The following is a 23,127-nucleotide window of genomic DNA, read 5'->3' as shown; positions in this document are numbered from 1 at the left end:
TTTTTTTTTGTTGCTTTTGTTTTTTAAGGTTTGTAGAAACTCCGAGCCCCTTCTCCTGGAAGGAGAGTTACTACCGATCAGCCATGTCCCAAAGCTCTCAGCCCAGGGAATTCCTCAGCCCAGAGGTAATCCAGCACATCTGGGACTTCCTGGAACAGTAAGTAACCCTTATGTGGAACATATGGAAGGTGTTTTAGGGCAGGATGCCTCTGTAATTAGGCTGCTCAGGGACTGATGCTGGGGAGTTTGGAATCCTGTAGGTGTTGATTAGATATGGCTGGATGTGTCTGTCTGTTGTGACTGACAGCTCTGGAGCTCCCCAGAGGTCCTGCACCGGGCTGTGGGGACCAAGTGCAGGGGTCAGCAGTGGCACTGATTGTCTGCCAGGCCTCTGGTGCCTGAGCTGGCTGCTTCCTAAGGCTGGTGGTTGGCATTTCCCCTCAGGAAGTGGGCTCATCACTCTGTGTCCAGGCTGCATGTTTTCCCCCTTCTGATGCCAGGGAGGGAGAGGAGGTGAAGATGGTGCAGAGTTCACCCTGTCAGGTCCATTGGCTGAAAGAAAACTGACTCTGTTCCCATTCCTGACTTGCCATGACTGATGCTGAAACAATCACTGCTGTAAATCCTCCATGAGCTCTGTCTTTGAGTGGTTTGACTCTTCTGCTCTTGCCTCAGAGTGAGTGAAATGTGCCTCAGGGCCCTGTCCTGTTCGGGGCTGCTGTAGTACAGTGGTGAGGAGGTGGCTGCTCCTCAGTAATTCCTGACTTTGCCATGAGACTGGCTTGTGGTAATGCCCAAGTCCTGGGCACAGGGGAAGGGAAGGAAGGTGGGGTGGTGGAAAACAGAACTTGGCCAGTTTTAACTCCATTACTGTGTTCTTTCCAGGCCAATATGCTCGGTTCAGCCAATTGATTTAAACTTCATTGATGGCCCATCTGAAGATGGCTCCACAAACAAAATTGAGATCAGCATGGATTGTGTCCGGGTGCAGGACACCGAGCTGAATGACCCAATGTGGGTGAGTAATGAGAAACTTCCTCAAGCTTTGGGGGCAGAAGGGGAGTTTTTGCAGGAGCTATTCCAGCTGCATTGCCCCAGGACCATCTTCCCACCTTGGCTGGCTCCTCACCTGCTCCTCTTCTGCAGCAGCAGTGGCAGGAGAGAGGGATGAGGCAGCTGAACTGGCAGGAGAGCTGAGGAGCCTCTTGCACAGGCTACTCAACCATCCTTGCACTCTCCCTGCTTAAAGCTAGTTTGACCTCAGGGTTAAAATAATTCTGGGCACAGTTGCAACTTTGCTGACCAAGGCCAGAGGTTCTTCACTGGTTTTTCTTCTCTTGAGGGCCATATATGAATGAAAACTTGTTTTCAGACCGTGGTTGGGTTCTTTTCCCCTCCAGTTTCTTCAGACTAGAGAGTGTTTGTAATGAGTCTTGGCCATGGGTGTCTCAGGGATATGGCTCAAGACTGGAATGCAGATGAGGCACTGGTGCTTGCTGGTTCATTGCCTTTGGCACTAACAGACTTCTCTTTCTTAGCAATAGCTCTTCTGAAGAAGCCATGAGCTTTTCTTGCAGGCTGGAGCAGGAGGTGTTTCAGGAGTTTGAGTTGCTTAAGTCCTGTTTCTGTTCTTCCTGGGTTTTGTATACTTTGGGGTAAAAATAAAGTGTAGTTTGGAATTTGTGTTGGTATCTGTAAATTTTCTTGTTGTTTGTCAGGATGTTTCCATCCTGAGAAACTGTTGTTGTTTAATTCCCTGGCTGATCAACCACAATTTTTGATGTGCCCAGTGATGGTGTGTTGGCAGTCTGTGTCCTGGTAGTGTTTGTGACCTGGAGGATTGTGTCTGCAAGGAAGGAGCTCCTGGGTCACTCTGGTTGCAGTCCCTGGTGGCAGGAGGTTTGACCTGTCAGTGCTGCACTGGTGTGACTGCTGGGGAGGCTGCAGTGCTCTTCCCTTTCCAGTAAGGTTGCAAAGGGTTAAAAAGTTGCTTTGAGGTTAGGTATGCCTGATGATGTGGTGAACTAATCCAAGTGCACAAGGAGAGGTGACCTACGTCACGTCTGGTTATCTTTTGATTCAGCATTTGGTGGGGTGCAAGCTTTCCATCAGCATCTGGATCTTGGCTTTTTCCACTATTAGAGCACAGCTCCAGTGAAATGGTGTCTCTTCAATAGTCCAAAAGATTCTCCATGTTTACAGGGGATTCAGATTTTCAAAGTGAACTATAAGGGTCTGTTTGAACTGTCCCCCTGAAAACCAGTTCCTAACACTTTAAAGGTCATTAGCAGTAACTTTTCTCCTTCCATGCTCAAATCTAGATTTGTGGCATTGAGCACAAGCTCACCTCCCCATCTCCTGTCCAGGCTGCCTGCAGAGCCCTGTGGTGGCTGTTGGGCTCACTGAAGGCCTGTTCAGTCTCCCCCTGCCTCAGTGCTGCAGTGGAACATGAATGGAAAGTCCCTTCCCCTTGTTCTCTCTGAGCACCGCTGCCTGGGAAGGGGACAAGAAGCTTTCTCTATGCAATATTTCTTGCTGATGATGAGTTTGAGCCCAGCCTTGCAGGAGGCATTTCTGGAGAGGCCAGGCTGCAGGGTGACTTCTTTTAAAGAAGTGTTTTTCACTGACGTGACAAGCTGAAGGGGGAGCGGGGAAATTCCATCCCATCCTCACCCTTACTGTAAAGGCAGCAGCTCGGAGTACATTAATGTATGTACATTTATAAATGTTCCAGTTTGTCTTCAGTGGAAGACAGCACCTTCTCTCAGTTGAATGCTGGACAAAAGCCTTCACAAAGCAAAATATGCACTGCAAACCTGTGCAAACAGCCCGTCTTTTAAAATGAGGAAAGCTCTTTTTATTCCCCTTACCACCACCACCACCTCCCTATAAATTTGCAAACATCCCTGACAGGTGACAACTCCCCTTGCAGAGAAGTCTGTGTTTGCTTTGCTGTTTCTGGGGCTCGCAGCGGCTGCAGCTTTCATTGGCAGAGAATGTGTAGCCTGGGGCAAGGTGTTTGCTTTAATCTGAAATACCTTACAACTCTCTTCCCCTCCAGCTTCTCTTTTCCTTTGGATGGCTCCGGGGCACGAGCTTCCCTTGCACCTGTCTCTCCTGTAACCTCAGCCATGTCACTCCTAGACACGAGGTGCTGCATGCAGCTGATTGCAGCAGAGGGTTGAAGAGGGCAGATAAACACAAAGGAATGCAGCAGAAACAGAGGGGCCCGGGGAGATGAGCACTGAGATCAAGGCAGAGTGCTTTATAGTATTACATTTGTCTTAGGAAAAGAGCAAAGCCAGTTTTTGTCCAAAATGCAGCACCATGTGAGATTTAAATGAGCACAGAGCAGCTGAAAGAGTGGTTTATTTAAGTTGATTGTCCTTGCGTGGACTTTAAAGCAATTCCAATCAGCTTTTAAAATAAGATTTGCACTTTCTTGTAATTTATGGCTGAAAAATGAAACTTGCAAATGAAATGTCTTAAAAGATGTCCATCCTTGAGCCCAAGAGCTGTGTTGGTAGAACCTATGATTTTTAATTTTTCTTTTATTATTTGACTTTTGGGAGTGCAAATCTGGTTGTTTGGGAGTCCAAGTGTTGTTCTATTGTTCACAACAGAACTAGTAGTGGGGAAGGAGCTGCAGGGCCTGAAGAAACTGTCCCCCAAGTGGGCTGGAAAATGAGCAGGAGTCCTGCCCTGTTGAACACCCATCAGTTGTGTTCGTTGCCTTGAAAATGCAGTTCTTTGGGGAGAAGGCTGGCTGACACAGAAACCCCTCTCATCTGGGCTGTAGCCCTGTCTCTTGCTGAGACCTTGCAGTTCTCACTCACGTGTTTGAGGAAGAAATAATCTTCTGCATCTGTGTAAGAAAGGGGTAAGAGAAACTGGTGATCTGCACTAGCTTGGGATGAAAAGATCTGAAGGGGGCAGGAAGAGGTTTCTGGCTCTGGTATGACATTAGACAGTCAGCAACCTTCCCCAGCCGTGTGACCAGCTCTTTCACAATGTCCTGGGTGGCCCATCCTGGCTGTCAGCTGTGGCCTTTCCTGTCCCCTGGTGTGAACCACAGGCAGCCTGGGAAACCCCAGCGAAGATCTGCCTTTTTTGCATAACTGGAGTGAAGGGCTGGTGGTCCCTGTGGGTGTGGAGAGCACTTTGTGCCATGGCCCTGGTGTGGGAAGGAGCTGCAGATGGCCAGGAAGGTGAGTTGCACGTGTGTCCTTGTGGGCCTCCTGCCATTCATTTAAGTGCACCAAAGAAGGTGATCCCCAGCCTGTCCTTTGATCAAGCATGTAGCCAGCAGCTGTGGGGTGTGGTGGGGTGATGTCTAGTTCCCTGCATTCAGGATGAACACTGATTGCAAAGCCTGTATCCTGCAGTGCTAGAAATCAGGTAATGTTACAGCAATTTTATATTTGTGTCTGACTGGTTAAATGCCCTGGGGCATCAGGGAGGAGAGGTCTGGAGATCCATCTCTAGGAGTGGGTGTGTGGCAGTGCAATAACCCCTGCCTTGTCCCGGAGCCTTCTTAGTGCTGTCAGCCTGCTCTACCAGGTGCAAAATTGCTTTCTCTTACCCTGTCTCAAAAGTCCAGCAAACTCATTGATGCTAAGAGATGCTGGTCTGGACCCAAAGCTGCTTTGGGCTAAGGATTTCATCAAGAGCCTTGTAAAGTAAAAGTGTTATTTGAGGGGCTGGCAGAGTTTGTAAATCTTCTGCCACCACCCCAGCAGCGTGGCCAGGGCCGCGGGGACGCTGCTGGCAGGAGCTGGAGTGCTGTCCCCAGGGATGGAACAGCTCATCCCCCTCCCCCTGTACATACCTTCCTGTCATGCCCCTGAGCGAGCCCAGCCGTCCTCCCTCCCCAGCCCCTTGCCTAACCAGTTCAGCGGAATGCCTGCTCCCCAGACACTGCCTGGCCAGAGTTTTCTTAACCTGGATCCATCCCTCCCTGTAAAAGGCAGAGAGAATTCCTTGCCTTTTTTTCCCTTTTTTTTTTTTTAATTTATTTGTTCTCCTTCATCTTCTGCAAATAATTGTGGGGATTTGCTGTGTGTGGCTTGATCAGGCAGTGCTGAGCAGCCTGTGGAGTGGGTTTCTACCCTGGGGATGGTGGTGTGTGTAGGGCTGGGTTTGGGTGTACAGCTTCATGGGCTGTGGGTGTCCCAAGCGTGGTAGCTGCAGAAATTTTGCAAGTGCAGTGTGTGTTTCATAGTTTTAAAACTGAGAGCTTCAGCTCTGTGGCTCTGCTGCTCTCCTTTATGCAGAGAGGTGGAGGTAACAGTAGGGTAGATATACTGGATGCATCTTGTGCAGGAAATGGAGGTGTTGAGGCTCTCAGCCTCAGTGCTTTTACCAATGACATATCTCAGAGTTGGTATCTGATGCTTCCCAATGGAAACAAGCAACCTTTCCCATATTTAATCTGCTGTAGGCTCATGAAAGTGCCACCAAACCGCCTTGCACAGAATACAAAGACCTGGGAATTCAGGCCGCAGCCCAGCAAGCTGGCTCAAGGTGGCTGCTGGCTCTCTTGTGCATGCTCTCAGCCTTAGCACCCTGTAAATCAGTAATTCGTATTTGATGGCCATGCACAGAATTCCTGGTCCCCATCATGTGGGAGCTGTGGTCAGGATCAGCTGTGCACCTGATGGACAGACACAAAAAGCTCCCCCCCTCCTGTCCTGCACGACTGCTGCCTTCTATCCAATGCTTTAATATTAAAGTGCAGGCTCTGAACTCTGTTGATTTTAATTGCTTCTTGAAAGTGTTTTTCTGGGTCTGGAGAAGAGAACTGCACTTGTTGCAAGGTAATGGCTGAAGAAGCAGCTGGAAGCTGGTTATGGGGTGGTGGAACTGTGGGATGAAAGGATGTCCCTGTGTGCCCACAGCAGGGCAGGGGAGCTGATGTGGTGAGCAGTGCAGGAATGGTGCTCTGTGCAGGGACTGGCTAACACGTGATGTGTGCTGCCACGGGCTCTGGCAGCTGCCACAGCCCTGCATTTTGTTGGGAAATGGTTTTGCACCTGGAGGATGAGGCTGATTTGATAAGGAGGTGCAGCAAAGTGCTTGTGTGGCCATCCGTTTCCGTGCCTAAGTATTCCAGGACTGACCATAGCAGAGAAGGAAGGAAGGACTTTGTACAGCACAGGGATGTGATCAAAGCTTTTATTACTGTCTGGTTTTTGTTTGAGAGAGTTTGAGGCTTGCCAAGTTTCTCTTCTTTGTGGTTATTTATTCGTTCCATAGCTGTGCAAAGAAAGTTGAGATTATGCAAAGACATTTCCATAATGAGCAAAGGCATTATTCTATTGGAAGCTTCCCTGCAGCACCTCTCCTGTTTGCAGTTGAACTCAGAAGCTCTCTTAATTTAGGCTTGGCTTTGTAAGCCTGCTGATGTTTAATCTTCTGCTTCATAGGTCCCTCTAAATGATCTAAACATCACATTTAGGGCTGCAGATCCAGATCTAGAAATGGTCAGTTCTTTCAGATAAGAATGAATGTAAAGAATGTATCTGTATGTTCAGTTTAATCAGAGTCTGAAAACTTCCCTTGTCTTGTGTCTAGCAGGGCTCTAAAGACATATTTATGTTTCTTTAAAATAATTTTTCCCTATTTCCCTTTCCTGTGCTATTTGGCCCTAGTTCTGGCTGCAGACCAGGGATGGGTATGTTTCTTCTTGGAGGAATGTCGCCAGTTGTGAGTTGGATCCTTAAACCAAGTGTTTTGTTTTTATTTTCACCTCCCAGGATTCTCGGTGGTACTGAAGAAAACTAATGGGTGATCTGTGTGCTGCAGGATCATTTTAGAAGCATATTTAAAATTCTGTTAAATATTTCTTCCTTTTCAGCATCTTGCTGTACATTCGTCTTGGGAAGGAATAAACTAATTTTAAGCTGAAAAGCACACACCTACAGGGTTTGTCACAGTGAAATGGGGTGTTTCAGGAGGTGTGGCTTTGACTCCCCAGCTCTAGTGCTATGAACACCTGATGTGGAAGAGTGTGGTAACTGGAGTCCTCTGCCTATATGCAAATGCCTCCAAACAAAAGAAGCAGTCACTTCAGAAAACATCTTCCTCAAGCGGCTAGGCCTGCCTCCAAAGGTTTCCATGGTGCTACATGTGCTCCTTGAGCAAGTTTGGAGCAATAATGTGTTAATGCTTATTTTACATCTTTAAAAGGTCTGCACAAACACCTCCTAATTAAAAGGCATCTTGATCTTGAAACAATAGATTGTAGGCACTTTTTCCTCTGGAGAATGTTTAAGGCTTATGCTGTCTTGATGGGAGCTTCACTCATTGTTTCTATCTAGGTGATAGGATCCTCTTTTTTTCCCCAGAATTCACCTTCCTCTGGATGTTTTGTTTGGTTTTTTGTTATTTTTGTTGGGTTGTTTTTTTTTTTATTATGAACCAGATTGTGTGTAGAAGAAATAAGGTCCTTTTCTCTTGTTAGCTGGAAGGGTGATGAATTGAGCTGTCCATGTCCAGCCCAAAAGAAAGCTTTATGGTGCCCCTCTTTGTGGGGTGAGGTGAGTAGAGGATGGGAAGCACCTCACAGTGCTGTTTCCAGCTGCAGAGCTGACCATGCCAGGGAGGGGTTTCTCCTTCCAGGCTGAGACAACCCTGGAGCACAGCCCTGGGAGTGTCCTGCTCCCCTTCCTTGTCCAGCACAGCCAAGTGTCTGTGCTGCAGCCAGCTGTGGGGTGTAGCTTTTGTTTAAAAAGTTCTCTCTTGCATTAATTGGGATTCTTGCTTTGAAGAGAGTCTCAGGCATCCAAAGTCTCACTGTATAAGTTGCTTTGTGGTTGTGCAGATTCTGCCCACAGTCCTCTTAATGACTATTATTTTTTCCCTCCAATATTTCACGAGGAAACTTTTGGACTAGGTAATGTTTTCTACTGAATGAATTTCTACCATCTGCTTTCCACTTCACTGTCACTGATTTGATAGCGCTGAAATTAATGAGGGAATGAATTGTCAGGCAGTCACAAAAAATTAAATCTGTCTCTGTGAAGCGTGGATTGAAGGAGTGGTTTGTGGCCTGGGTTCATTTGCTCACTGCTGACTGAACTCTTCTTTAATCAGCAGCTGAATTTGCAGAGATTAATAAGAGATCAAAGGAGTTTTCAGTAACAAATATAACTGTCACTCTAAAAAGTGTGGACTTCTATCTCCAGCCTGTTTAAATAGAAGGAAAAGGTACTCTGAAGCACTTTTATTCCTCCTTGAGAGCATGGATGGGTATAGTGGACCTCATGGTGATATCCAGACTGGATTAAAATTAAACAAGTCTGAAGCAAAAATGATCAATCTTCTGGGGAAGAGCAGCACTGCAAAATGCAGCATTTCTTCATAGGAAAAAAAGGCATAAGCAGACTTCTAGGCTTCCTGCCTTGGGAAGTGTGTTGCACTCCAGAGCACCTGGGCAATATTGGATAACAGTGATGTTTTAATAGGAGAACTGTGAATTGCCATGGGTTGCCGGGTCAGAGTGTAACCAGGCATTTGGAAGACTCTTCTTGAATTATTGCTAAGTGGTAACTTTCTTTTAAATACTGGATTATTGTAAAAGTGCTTGGGTGGGAGGGAGTTGGCAGCAGAGCAGAGGCTGGTTAGAAGGAGCTGCTGTGGTTGTGCAGTTAGAAACAGTTGTGCATTTCAGGAGACCTGTCTGTAGTTTATAGAAGATAAGGGACTTTCCCCTCATCTGCTTGTGCAAGAACTGCCCTGGTCTGTCAACAGTTGCTCCTTTCTCTGAGTGAAAACAAAAGCTCTGTAATCTGTTGCTATCTCCTTCTCCCTTTCCCTGGCTGAAGTGCTTGGTCTCTGGGGATGTAGGTTTGTGCCATGACCCTGTCCTGTCTCCAGCTGGAGGGATGGGACTGTTTATGCCAATTAGGATCAATTTTCATGAATTTTCTTGTGTAACTTCCTCTCTCTTAACTTTTGAAAAATATTTTATAAATATGGAGGGTTTGGGGTGGTAAATTATACTGTGCTGAGCATGCAGAGATCCTTGTGAGGCAAAAATGCAGTTTGAGTGTTGAGGGTTGTTGCTCCAACCAAAGAGCTGCCCTGGCTTGAGCCCCCAGAGTCCCCTGGACACATCTACATGCATGAGTGTCTACTGACCCATGGGTTTGCATTCATCAGTGTGAAATTATCTGCTGGCTGGTAGTTTTGTAAGCTTATGTGCTGCCTTGTCAAGATATGTATCCATATGGTTTTACCTCTAAGCTTCCATAGTGAAAGCAAATTCCTTTAAAAATAATCACTAGGGTACAGTAAAAGTAAGAAAATTAGATAAAATGTGTGCCACAGATAAGCAGAAACACTTTTTGATAAATGAGCTGTATGCTTTGTCTGCCTCCTATGTCATACCCCAGCTGTGGGAGGGCAGTCACTGCTGGCACGTGGGTGGGAATGACCCTTGATGGGGTTACAGGCTTTTTGGTTGTGCAGACAGTGAGGAAGGTGTGGGGACCTTGCATCACCTTGGCTGGAGAGCTGAATCTCTCCGGAGGAGTGTCTTGCTCTCTCTCATTAAATGGAGCTCAGCAGCCCGAGGGCAGAGGCCCAGGGGCTGCGTGAGCCCTTCCTAAACCAATATTGCACAGTGGTTGTGAAGGGAACTGGTTTTGTTTCACAATTCCTTTCCACCTTCCCTCTCCCTGCTCCCCCACCACCTAGCGTTATCTCTTGACATGATGCCATTAAGTCTCTAATTAGCCCTAGGGGTATTCTGGGGGAGATAACGAGACTGTAGGAGCTCAAATAAGCAGCGTGCGCAGATGTTTACCCAGGGTCGGAGGGCAGGGCTGTTGTGACAGGGATTGCCTTGGGGAGGGCATGTTCCTTGGGAAGGAGAAGCCAGCCTGCACCATGGGCAGAGCTAGGAGCTGGGCTCTCCTCCTGCCTTTTACCCTGCCCTTTTAAAATGTGGAGAAAAATGCAGTTAGGAGTCCTTGGAAGAAGGGATTGATCCTCAGTACTAAACACTTGCAGACAGGGCGTGTTTCTAATGTGAAGGTTTGTACATTTGAGTGCATTTCAAAGAAATTTCTGTACTTCAGACCTGTCCCTGGGTCAGTGGTGAGGAACAAGGAGGTTTGAATTTGTGCTCCCAGGTGCACAGAGAGGTTTCTCTGAGAGCTGGGGGTGCCTGGTCCCTCTCTTGTGTGTGGAGTTCCATGCGGTGCTGGGATGCACACAAGGCTGCAGCCAGTAGGATGCTGTCTTTTATACCTCATCTCTTTTTATTTGTTCTGTCTAGCCATAAATGGTTAGATTAAAAACAAAAAAGAGGAAAGTCCCTGTTTCAGGGACCACATTGTTTTTCCCTCTCTTCCTTGTGGTTTGAGCAATGAAGATCAGCTCTGCATGACTTTTCAAGAAGGCGGGTTGATTTTTGCTTTTTCCTTTGAAAGTATTTTCTTTTGGCTTTTTAACCTGGCTTCCTGCTATCGCAGAGTACACATCTGTCCCTGCAAGATCTGCACTGGAAAAGCTGTCAAAGCCAATTGGCAGAGGCTTGTTTTTCAAGCATTCAGCAGTTACTCAGAGGTAACAGAAAAAAAATCCTCCAAAAACTATGTTCTATTTTTTCCCTCCTCCTCCTGTTATCTCCATCCTAATTTGTAAACATTTCTGAGTTAAGTGAATGTCACAGTCTGTGGTGACGCACTCGATCCAGATGCTATTTTTATATGAGTGGAGAGGTCTGAGCAGATTTTTTTCATTTGATCTGCAGGAAATTCTGCATGAACTGCCTAACACGCAGGCAGGTGTGCATGCACACACCCCCCTTCTACAAGAAATTACACAATCTCCAATTAACACTGCAGTTGTGATAATGACATTTTTAATCGTCACATTTTGTGCACTTACCTTGGGACCGGAGAGGGTTATTGAGAACTTGCCCATGGTACTGGTGAGAGGAGCTGGGATGAGCCATGTAAGAGCACGGGAAAAGCATTCAAACAAAGACTCTGAATCAGCAGTTTGACTTGGCCAACAGCTCGTTTTGGAAACTTAGGGGTCTTGTTTGCATTTTATTTTGTTCTTCGGCATACCAGCAGGAGCCACAAAGCATTGCCAGAAGCTTTCTAGAATATCTGAGTCAGACCTGGGAGGGTTGCAGCTAAAACTTTCAAATCTAACTAGCAATTATTATTTTTAGTTTCCTACAGTATTGGAGGTAAATTACTTTAAGACTTCCTTTCCTGAGGCTGAGCTACTTTTTTAATTTCAATCCAACTAAGCATCCAGAGCATAAGTGCCAGGCTCTTCTCTTGACACTGTTTTCTTTGTTTTCTACTTTATTCTTTTCCTGTTTGGGGTGGGGGAGAGCTTGTTGGACTCTAAAAGCAGAGTTAAACCTTGTTCATCTGCCCTCAGTGTGCAGTCATTCTTACAAATGTGTGAAAGGAGGGCCTTTGCCTGAATCTGTTTGCTTTTTCTGATTAGGCTAATTGGTATGATAAGGCATAATCTCTGTTTACAAAGATTGTCTTGCCATGACTTCAGACCGTTACAGTTGATGATTCCCTTGCAGAGCTGTCCAGAAGACTCAGACAAATTATGACTATCGCTGTCCCAGAGCTGAAAAGTGAGTGTGCAGTGTGAGGAGGGTGGGGGTGGCCTTTTTTTTTTATGACTCAGCCATTTAACCATATGATATTTCAGGAAATCAAGTTTTCCTCTGAGAACCCCAAAGAGATGCTGCCTGGCCACCATTAGGTTGTTGTAGGTTCATCTGTATGAAAATTTTGTACCTGCAAAAGGAGAGAATCAAGTAGGGTCTGGGAATTTTTCTTCTTCATGATAAGGTAGAAAGGTTCAAGCTTTACTTTTCACTGGTGCCAGTGTGAATATCCAGAGGATGGCACCAGCCAGGAGAGCATCTTAGGAGGAGAGTGCATTTAGATCTGAAGCCAGTGAAACAAAGGTTGGGTCCCTGGGGTGATGAGAGAGACACACCTGTGCCTGGCTGTAGCAGCATTGGTGGGCACAGTGTCTGGTGCCTGCTCTGTTACCTCCTGCCACCCCTGCTGGTGTGGTGGTGTCCTTTTTTGTGTCCTTTGTGGATGGTGGATTTGCAAAAAGCCACTTGTCCAGCATCTGATTCAAGGTGACCGCACAGGGTAATGCATCTGAAACACCGAGCCAGGTTGGGGCTGTGTGTACAGAGGGCAGGTATTTGTGCTGACATGTCAATTTATTCATGCTATATACACCTCTCCTCGTGTTTGACATGCAGATCTCTTTGGATAAACTTCCACATATCTCTCTGTATCTGGGTGTTGCTTCACCCACAGCCACCTGTGGGGCAGAAGATGGCAGATACCTCATACAACAATGCTGCATTAATGACCTGGAAAAGGAGGATCTTCTGAGTTTCAGAGCATAGCTATGAAAGAGGATTTTACAATGACCTGCTGAGGTTGGGAGATTTATGTACCTTTTCCTGCTCTCTCCTTCCCCTCCACAGTTTTTGAACTCATGGGCCAATATGAAAAAACTTGACAATATTTAGGGATCAAAATGGTCATTGGAGCATGGCTTAATGTATCCTCACTGTTAGACAACAGAAGATCCATGGGTGACATGAATTCTTGCTTCATGTCCAGCTCTGTGTTAGCTTTGCAGTGGTGCTGCAAAGTGTCCCAGTTTGGCTAACGGTGCTGTGGCTGCTCCCTGCAAACTTTACCTGGATCTCCACATTAGCACTGGTGTGGCTTTTTGGCTTGTGCCCATCCCAGGTGAGATCAGATAAGTACATTGGGCACAGTCCCTGGTCTCAGGTGGTGCTGGAGAAGATGGAGAGGAGGGCAAGGGGCCCTGGCAGTGGTCTGTTGAGCTGTTCCTGTGCTGTGGGAAACTGGCTGTGTGCTCGGCAGCTCTTGCTGGTAGCTCAGGAGCACTGAAGGTGTGTGTGAAGCTCAGGTGGCCCCGACCCGAGCTGGGATATTGCTGGTCCTGGTAGGTCAGGAGCGCTCAGTGCTCCTCTCTGCAGCCTGTTCTGGGAAGTGCCTCCTTGCACTGTGCTCGGTGAGGAGGAGTTGGGAAGGTGCGCTGGAAATGCTTCCAACCTTTTGCTTGCACCCAGCAGCTCCCGTGAGCTGTGCTTGCAGGGTGAGAGCTACATCAGACCCCTGATTCTTGTGGCAAGGGGCTGCTGCAGGGGAAGGGGGGTACATTGTAATCCTCTGCTCTGTGTTCTTGTTTCGCTTCCTGCCTGAAGATGGTTTTGCCCCGTTTTATTAGTGGCAGCCTTAGGAATGTGCTGGCCGCTCCAGCCTGGTGCGCTTGCCATGTCCTTTAATTTGCAGAGCTGCCGTGTGCTGGGAAGGCAGTCCAGGGGCCGCCAGCCCCGTGAGCAGCACAGCCTGCTCCAAATCGCTTCCATCTCCCCCGAGCCCCGTGAGCAGCACCGCCTGCCCGCTTCCATCTCCCCGAGCCCCAGTCCCTCGCTGCGCGCCCGGGGAAGCCGGGGTTAAATGATGCCCGGGGCCAGGCGTGGCAGGAGCAGCAGCCGCTCCGGGCAGAAGCGGGGAGGTGCTGAGGCTGTGTGTGGGTGGCAGCCCTCCCCAGGACCCTTGTCCCTCCTTGCAAAGCCCCTGTGGTCGCTCTCTCGCCGCCCGCAGCGAGGCTCGGTGTTCCCTGGCAGCGCTGGCAGTCCGTGCTTTGCCTTTCGGCAGAGCCCTGCGGGAGCACCGGTCCTCAGATAAAGTTGGGAGCGCTGTCATTATGCTGGGCCGCGCTCTGATCTGGATGTTTGGTTTCCTCTCTCCCCCCTCCCCAGCCCTGTGGAAAGGTGTTCTGTTTCGCCTGGCTCGGTGGCGCTCCGGGAGCAGCCGCCTTTGTTCTGCCGCGCATCCCGCTCGCCCGGCCGATCCTCACGGGGCTCGGGTGCCGCCAGCGCAGCGCTGAGCTCGCACCCCGGCACCCCCGCTCCGGGGGACACCAGGGCAGGACAGGAGGCTTGTCTGCTTGTCCAGAGTAAAATCACAGTGGGGATCTCTCCTGCAGATCTCGGCTAAGTGCTCTTCCTATCTTTTGGAAAGTTTGCCGTGGGCATCCTGTCCAGGTGCTTTTTACTGAGTGGCACCTGAAGACTTGTCCCATATATTAATTTAATACCGTGAATCCCTTTGGATGGGTTGGGTTGTTTTGTTTTTTTTTAACTTGTTTTTAAATCATGATGCAAGTTCGAAGCAACCGCAGAGGAGCGGAAAAAATGTAGCTGGAGTGATGCCCTGCAAACACAGGACCTGTTGGCAGTGAGTGTGGATGGGAGCACACAGGTGACAGAGAATGTAGCTGGATTATGGTGCATGGAACCAGTGATTGATTCTCAGAAAGGTCCTTGGGGCTTTTGTCCCAAATCTGCACACAGCAGCAGCCAAATGCTCGGCTGCATTACTGTACCACTGGTGTTGGTCTCGATCCCTTCGTGAATATTTAGGTTCTCGGTAGCAGCAAAGCCTGTGCCTGGAAAAAAACAGCCCTGGAATCTTTGTAGTAAATAAATAGGAGAAGTTTCTTGGAGCAGCTCCTTTAGAGCAATTCCATAGCTCTCTTTTGAGTTCCTAAACTTGTAGAAAAGTGGCAGGGGAAAGTTATTGTTTCCTTTCTTTTCCCTGCCTGTCTTTCTTTTTTTCTTTTCTCTTTTTTTGGCCATCCCCCCCCCCCCCCCCCCTTCCCTTCCCTTCCCTTTGCTTTTTAGAGATTGGTGATAAGGAATTCTAACTACTTAATGAGCTGGGAGAGGCCTCTCTCCATTGGAGTGGAGGACTCCAGGTGGCACTTTGACAGATTGGACAGGTAAGGCAGGAGAGCCCCACCTCCTCCTCCTTGCCTATACTTAGGTATATAAGGGAAACTTCAATTATGCAGAGAGGCACACTCTGAGTCCTGTTATCTCCACAGTAGCATCCCATATTTTTAGGGTCTTCTAGGGGGTGGGAGGTGTTTGTCAAAATCCTGGAGCCAGAAGAAAGAACAGCAGCGTTGATCAATTTGACTGCTAACATGTTGTACCTGGAAAACAATGCCCAGTCCCAGTATAGCGAGGTAAGGACTCTAGGTTTCAGCTGTGATATCGCTAATGTATTTTTATTTTTAGTGAATACGTGCAATTTCTTCACCCCAGAAGTTAGGTGCAGAATATACACTTGTTTTTGTGAGACTTTTGCATTTTACAATGGGAAGCAGAGTTTGTTGGGCTAAATATCTAAATGAGAGCGAACTTCAAATCTTTACATTTGGGGCAGCAAATTTGTTTTGGGAAGCCTGATCAGCCAACATAATTTTCTTTCATTGGAGAAGCAAGGCAGTTTTTATGGTGGGCAATGCACACAGATTGCATTCCTATAGCAGTCTGAATACTAGCTGTGTTGTCTGCATTATAACTCTTTTATGAGTCTTTTATTGCCAAAATTACTGCTTGTGGTTTCAAGTGGATGGTATCTAGGAAATAACTAAAAATGTGTTAAAAATCCCTTCTTAGGTTACTTTTCAAAGCAAAATAATATGCAAACAAAGGTCCTCCGCTGCAAATGCTGCGTTAGCGTCTGCACCAACACCTCTGTTACTCAGTGCTGTTAATACCTTGCCTCATAACTTGCAGCAGCAAGGTATTTTACACAGGGTGTTTGTAGAAGTATATTATATAAGGATAAATGCGTGTACAATAGGTGCATTTTACTCTCTACAGCTCTCTGCACTTCATGAGCGTGCATGGGACACAAACTTCAGGTGCAGCTTTGATTTCATTTTTAAAAATTATTTTTTTAATTGCTTTTAACCAGCTTGGGTCGATGCTTCGTAAGGTGGCAGCGGAGAGGATTGCCACACGCTGTGCAAATCTTGGAGGAAGTTACCAGGGGTTGAGGGAGATCTAACAACAATATTGGTTTACATTCCAGCGGAGACAGCAGCTGTGTTGACACTTGCCAGAGTGGCAAAGCGGCCAAAGCTCTGTGTGTGTGTGTGCGCGTGTGTGTATATTCCTCAAGAAAAGGCTTCAAGTGGAGGGCACGGGGTACGAGCCCCAAAGCAGACAGAACCTCAGCCACTTGGGAGAGAAAACAAAATAGAAATTGAAAGGCTGAGAGCATAGCTAGGAGATGAGGCAGGTGGTGAGGAGAAGTCTGTCAAAGGTTTACTCAGGGCTTGCACGGCTGGGATGGCGGGTCTGTGACTCGGGGAGAGCGAGAGGTAAACTGAAACCAGCGTGCTCTCCCCGTCCCTGTCTGCAGGGAGCCCAAACCCCCGTGTGCGCGCACCGGCTTCCTCTGCTGCCTCCATGCCCGAGACCCAAATGGGTGACTTTTGTTTTTTTAACTGGGTTAATTATAAACTCTTAAATGTGGAGAGAGCACTTCTTGGAGTGTTTGCTTGGTGTTATTTGTCCGCTGCTATCTGATCAACTTTCGCTGAATAGCAGCAGTGGGGCTGTGGAGTCCCTATGGTTGACTGGCTGGGCTCATCTGTCAGGAGCAATGCGCTCAGGAGCGTTCTCGCTCTGCTGTAATGCCACTCGTCGCTGTTGCTGTCAGGGGAGGTTTTTTAAAAGTCTTTAGCTCTAATTTTTTTTTCCTCCCCCACTCTCCCTCTTACCTCCTTGGATTTGAGCAAGGTGCACTGACTTTGTTCATCCAGTGAAGCATTGTACTCTGGGGAAGGCAAACCCCATTAGCATTGACTTGGCTTCATTTCTGAGGAAGAGCAGCCTCGCTAATGACTTGTCTCAAAAGAGAGGGAGACTTGTTAATGCTCAATTAAAATATATTGGTGATGATGAACCTCACCCATCTTAAGCTCGCAAACAAGAAGTAGACTTTGGCATGATTTCCTTAGAAAAGAAGAAAAAAAGTTCTCAGTGTGCAAATAGAAGCAGCACTTTGTTGTCTCTGGTAATTGCAGTTCAGATTTTAGAGCTGTTGCTGGGTTGGTCACAAGGGAGACGTACCAACTCATGAAAGACTTAGTATCGGCTAGCTTCTGCATTTAGAAATGGACCTCATTTATGGGAAGGAAATGATTTCCCCTGTATTAAAATCAAGTTTGAAGATGAAGAGCAGGGATTCCTCTCTCATCCCAAGCCCGTTTCTTGGGGTGCTGTGCCCAGCCACCCCAGGATGTTGGTTGCGTACTGGCAGATGCTGAAGGCTGTGTGGTGCCTTCAGCCCTGGGAATGCATTCCCAGCCTGGGAACGAGCCCTTGCACCCTTGCACAAGCCCCAGTGCAGGCTGTGTGGCCGGGGCAGCGAGCTCGCGCCATCGCCCACGGCCCTGGGCCGCCCGTGCCTGCGAGCGGCGTGCCCAACACCACGGTCAGATGGGTTCCTTCCAAATGGGTCAAATCTGCCTGGGAAAAGCTGAGAGAGGGGAGAAGGGTGTTAAAGTGAATCACAGCCCTGGGAGGCTGGAGGTGGAACCTGTTTGAACCACTTTTTCAGCTTAATCTATCCCAGTATTTGATCTGGGTCAGCTGTAAGAACAATTAAGCTCTTTGTTGGTAGAGCACTGGACTTGATGACCCTGGAGATCTGTTCTTGTGTGCTTATGAGTAGGAGATGTGAAAAGGAGAGAGACTTTAGGTGGTTATTAATAGGATGGTGAGGTACTGATGAATAGGAACCCTTTGGATGTTGTTGTGTCTTCCTGCCTCATCTTCACATGTGGAACTTTGTGTTGTGTACAAACGTTTGTGAGGAAGCATGGACAAAATTTGGGTGTGAAGGAGAGAACCTGCAAGTTGTCCAAGTTTCCTGTGTCCTTGTGAGGGGAGATGAGAGCAATAGAGATTCCCTTTAGAGACTCTGGGTTCCTCTGCAGTTTGACTGAGTGATGATGCAGAGTTTGGAGTGCTTGCTAAAATCAAATTAAATCATTGCCAAAAGAATAAACACATCTTGTTCAAGCACTGATAAGAAATATGTGCCATGACTTTTGATTATATCCATCATCCTTCCCAAAGATCTTCCTGCTCTTTGTGGGAGACAAATTAAAGAATCTCTTTCCGTTAAGATTTTTATCGTCGTTTTGGGAGGGGTGGGGGGGAAACTAGTTTTATACCAAAAGAACTTGTGCCCTGCTTTATGGGTTTTTGGCAGCATTCCTTCACGCTGAAAATTAAGAAGAGCTACATATATATGACTGCAAATATCTTTGAGGGTTAGGATAGCCTCTTCAGAAGGGAGCATTTTTGGTTTCTTTTTCTTTTCCCTCCTAGCTTTTAAATAAAAATTCACTAGTGTGTGTTTGAGCTGCAGTGCCCTGGGTGTGAGCCTTTTCTTTGTAAGAGCAGTTCAGCAAACCTTAGTTTAAGGTTAAAGACTCTGAGGGTTGAGATATAACTAGTATTTTGAACATCAGCTTCATTTGTGTGCAGTAAAAGTGTGTCCAGGATTTATCATGCTTGTTGTCAACTTGGATTTGGCTGAGAACTACCAGAGGACAAAGCCATGGCTTTCCTTGGCTGATTTTGCCACATGGCATAGTTGTCATTTCACAGTGCTCTTTCCCGCTTGCTGCCCCTTCTCTGTGGCCCTCAGCCAAACGTGGGGTAAAGGAAGCAATCTCTGAGAGATGCTGCCTGGTTGCTGCCCAGAAGAGCAGCCCACCTGCTTCCTTCCTGGAGATAACAGGAGGAAAGGATTATCTGTGCATTACCCTCTGAACCCCACATCTTGTCCTACCCCAAGATGAAAACACTTGGATAGATGCTGTATAAAGCCTAATTTTTTTCTCAAGGCAGAAGGCTTTGGCTAAACATGACTCTCTCTCCTGCTTTCCTATTTGTGATGCTGTCTTGGAGTTTTGCTAGTTCTGAGCAGGCAAGCAATTCCCAATCCCTGGGGAAGGAAATCTCCTCCTGAGATGTGCAGGATTCAGATGTGAGTTCCATGCCTTCCAGTGGCCTCTCTTTATTTAAATGGTATCAACACCCTGCATCTTTGGGCACAATCTGTCATTAGGAGCAAGAAATAGGGAGATGCATTGGAGGTTGTGTTTCATGATGGTATCCCTGCAATTCCAGCTACGCTTCTTGTGCATTCATCCTTCAATTTTGCTGTAATTGCACTTAGGGGATTAAAGTTTTTGTGATGTGGTGACATCTGTGCAGGCTTGAGAGGCATAGTTTTATCCCTGAGCTGCAGAGGTCTTCTGCAAGATTGTAGAAGCCCTATATAGCCAGGTTCTCTTTTTTTCCAAGACATTTTCAAACTGCATTCCAGTTGCAAAGGTTTAATCTGAGGTGGAAAAGCTGAAGGTTGGAAATGAGTTGATATTTTGTTTGGAGAGATTAAATGGATGCTACTGCCCTGTTTGGGTTTGCCAGGGAAGAGGGTTAAGTAGAGCAGAGAGATGGGTAGTGGGAAGCTGAGACCTGTCTCTTGCCGTGTGCCCACCTCCCTCCTGGCTGAAACAAGGGGATCGCGCTGCAGGAAAAACACAGGGAAGGGCAAGAGTTGAGTATGCTTCCAGTAAAGATCCACCCCTCGCTGCAGCAGGTTTGTCATGCCATGGATGGCCTTTTGTTCTGTCCTAGGGTACCAAAAATCTCCTGTGGTAGTACAGGTAATATGACCACCATGCTGAGCAACAAGTTGAGGATTTTGCCTGGAGAAATCCTCTCCTTGTTTAGGTGGAGGGACGAGACCTCAGCAGATTGTAACCTGCATGTGGATGGAAAAAATAAAACGTGTGCTTTATCACACAGAAATGAAACCTGCTGACATTTGACCATCTGCACTGCTTTAACTGTGCAGTAGTTGTGCAGAAATCAGGGCAGTCTGGCTGTGTGTGAAGTGTTGGTACTGCTCGGTTACGTACATGCTCTGGGGTTTGTGCAGTCATGTAATCGCACTTGAGATCAGATTGGAAATGGCAGCTCCGTTTTACAATTTTCCATGGTCAAAAGAAAGATTAGTAAGCACTATGAAATCAGGGACAGATGATCTTCTCAGTTTCTTGTTTCATTTGGCAAAAAAAATAATACTAAGTATTTTCTAGTAAGAAAATACAGTTTTTCAGTATGAGAGATGAAAAAGAGCTGCCATTGCAGTGTGGTCAGGATGTTTTACATTTTGAAGTGGTTGCAACAGATGATCCATTTTCTTTGCTGTGAGTTGACATTGGTTGAGACAGGATGAAATTATTCCTATATATGTGTGTGTGTATATATATATATAATCTCCATAGTCTGGTAATGTTTTTTCCTTGGGGACTAGAATTGCTCTTTTGACTAGTTATTTTTATTGGTCTGACTTGAATCTTCGGTGTCACCAACACCCGATTTCTCTGATTTCTTCCAACATGAGCCCAGTTATGCTATTGCCTAGCTCCCTCAGGAGCTATTTTTCTTTCTTTTACCTGCTTTGTTTTAAATAATGATCTAATGACTTTAAGTTGAGTGAAATAGCTTTTTTTTTTCTCCTTGGGCATAGAGAAACACCAGAAAGAAACTTTTCCTACCTTGTGTTTCAGCCCATCTGGTGGCAACCTTTTTGTCTGCATTTGTCAAGTTACGCCTTGTGGAAGGCATAAACTCTGTGGAAGGGTTTATTTCCAGTTGCAGCTCTGTTTACTGTGAGACAGAAGCTTCAGTAGATCTATGAAGAAGACATGGCATCTGCAACAGGAAAGTTGTGGATGTGGGATGTGAGAGGGTGTAAACCATTTGCTTTGCACTTTTTCCTCTGGAAGGCATTAGTTATAACTAGTGGAGAAACTACTTATTTCATTATCGTGGAGGGCTGAATAAAAGCGGGTGTTGCCTGGCTCAAGGCAAATTTTAAATTCTATTTACAAAATGTTCCCACTGAAAAAAAAATCTGGAAACGCTTCAGAAAGGAGCTCTTGCACCGATGGATTTGTGCTAGACATTGTTAAACCCTGTTATTTTTCTGGCACTGCCTCCAACGCCTCTTGAGAATGTGCAGAGTAGGCAATAAAATGAATGCAACTCTTTTAAAGCTAGGTTGCATAAATCATGAGAAAGGAGAGGAGCTTCTTGTACTACAACAGCAGCACTCACTCCATCCTCTCCAGCAGAGAAGTGAGCTCAAAGCTCTTTGTGCCACTTGGCCTGGATTAGTATTAAGTCACTTTTGGTATCAAGTAGAATTAAGAGGAAAATAATTACTCTCCAAGGGTGTTAAGGTTCAACTTTTTTCTCCCTTGCACGTGTTTTCTGGATTCTCTGCTGTCTCAGTGCCATGATCTTTGCAATCCCCTGTCAGCTCTCCAAGGCAGTGATCTTTAGAGTGACACATGAGCTCAGCCACGGTCCGCCATGCGGGTGGGTCTCTCCAATGAATAAACTTGCTGTTCTTCAAAATCTCCCTGTTTTGTTTTGTCTTCTTCAGTTACAGTACTAAATTATTCCTGAGAAATCTTCCAGTTTTCAGTCTCCCAGAGCTTCCCATCAGAACCTTGCTATGCTGGGAGAAGAGGCTGTGATTGTCAGATGGCTTAAAGAGCTGTAGGAGCAGACCATGGCATAAAGCTTTTTGTATAGCAGCCCAGAACATATTTTGCAAGTGATGATTTGGCTGAGAGCTACTGACAAGGAAGGTTCACCCCTGTTTCTCTGCACTATTTCATATAAGCACGCTGGGTCCTGGGTGAGATCTTGGCTCTCTTCTAAAGGAGAGCCTATGAGAGGCTGTCCAACTTTTAGCCTAGCTGCTGGGGCAAGGAGCAAAGAGCAGGGTGACATTTAAGGGTATTGGAGTTTTACTTCTGTAAGGCTGCTAATATAAGGAGTAAACCCAGTAAGAAACAACTGTTCAGGAAATCTCAGATAAGACACAGGAAAGGTTTAGGTCCTTGACGTTGGCAAAGTAAACTTGGATCCTCTTTGGAAACTTGAATTTAAATTTGGTGATTTTATTTGAAATTACTGACCATTGTTATCACCTCCATGCACAAGCAAGCAACAAAAACATGGGAGATGTGCAGGGCAGCTTTTTTGGTGGTTGCTTTTTTTTTTCCTGGTGCCTGTTGGATTTTTTTTTTTAATTTGTACTAGAATTGAGTCACCTGGGAGTTGATCCAAGCGTGCTCAATGATATCTTGTATTTTTGCAAATCCCTTGCCACTGCTGTTTCACCTGGGGTCTTAGTGGAGCAGCTAAAGGAGCAGTGTTTTAACCAAGACGTGTGTGTTCTATCTTGAGTGGATGGCTTGAGGTGTGATGAATTTCTGGGCTTGTGCACAGTCCGCTCACTTTGGAAGTGGACCCAAGTGGCAAGGCTGAGCATGCTTGAAAATTAATGCATTGATTGGAGCCCAGCAGCCTCTTGGGATCGATTCCAGAGTTTGGATCCGGATTAAACTTCCCCCCAAGGACTTTGGGAAGTGGTATACAAGGGGACCTGGTGAAATTTGAGATGAGTCCAACTTCCTCAAGATGGCAAGAAGATGAATGTTTTTACCAAGGGCAAGAAAGTGGGAGGAGACGCCCAGTTTAGGGAGGGAAGGGGAAATATTTTATGGTGGGGTAGTGTCTGGGAATGAAAGGGATGGATTGTGTCTCAGCAGATATGAATCTTTCAGTTTTAATCCACATCTAGGAAGTAAATACACAGAATCTTGCCAACTTGGGGGAGAGGGGAGGAGGTGCTGGGCTTCTGGGCTGTGCTGCTGAGGCAGAAATGCCTGTGCTGCAGAGCCGTGGTCCAGCTGTGTCAGGGGATGATGCACAGGGCTGGAGCGCGGCGCCTCGGGGGCCAAGGGGAACAGAACAATAGGAATAGGTGGATGCCAGCAGAAGTGTTGAGTCAGCAACTGGGTCTCTGCTGATGGGAAATGACTGAAAAGTGTATTTAATAATTTTGCTTGTTTGTTTTAGCTTTTTTAGGTAATGTCATGGGGTCTTTGGGAATCACAAAAGTATTTTTTGGAGAGCGGTGGCACAAAAAATTCTAAGTGCTCTGTAAAATTTGGATTCTGCAGATTTAAGTTATGTCTCTGAGATTCTCAGTAGCCTCTGCAAGCCTTTACTGTGACTTCTCACTGCTGCAGTTCTGTATTTCATCCATAGTCAAAGGATTGGCTCCCTCCAGAGTGCTGGTGGTGATTGACTAGAACTGAAGAGATGAG

General features: G+C 46.7%; 1 protein-coding gene across 1 annotated transcript in view; it reads left to right on the top strand.

The window, feature by feature from the left end:
• The window catches only part of TP63 (tumor protein p63), a 97,730-nt gene that overhangs the window by 18,373 nt on the left and 56,230 nt on the right, over positions 1 to 23,127 (top strand). The window contains exons 2-3 of the mRNA XM_036388780.2: positions 29 to 157; positions 886 to 1,018. Coding sequence (XP_036244673.1) covers positions 29 to 157; positions 886 to 1,018 — 262 coding nt within the window. The remainder of the gene's footprint in view (positions 1 to 28; positions 158 to 885; positions 1,019 to 23,127) is intronic.

This window comes from Molothrus ater, chromosome 10 (genome assembly GCF_012460135.2).
Source record: "Molothrus ater isolate BHLD 08-10-18 breed brown headed cowbird chromosome 10, BPBGC_Mater_1.1, whole genome shotgun sequence".
Classification (NCBI taxonomy): Eukaryota; Metazoa; Chordata; class Aves; order Passeriformes; family Icteridae; genus Molothrus; species Molothrus ater.
The sequence above is the reverse complement of the archived record's forward strand: the minus strand, read 5'-3'. Positions and strand labels throughout refer to the sequence as shown.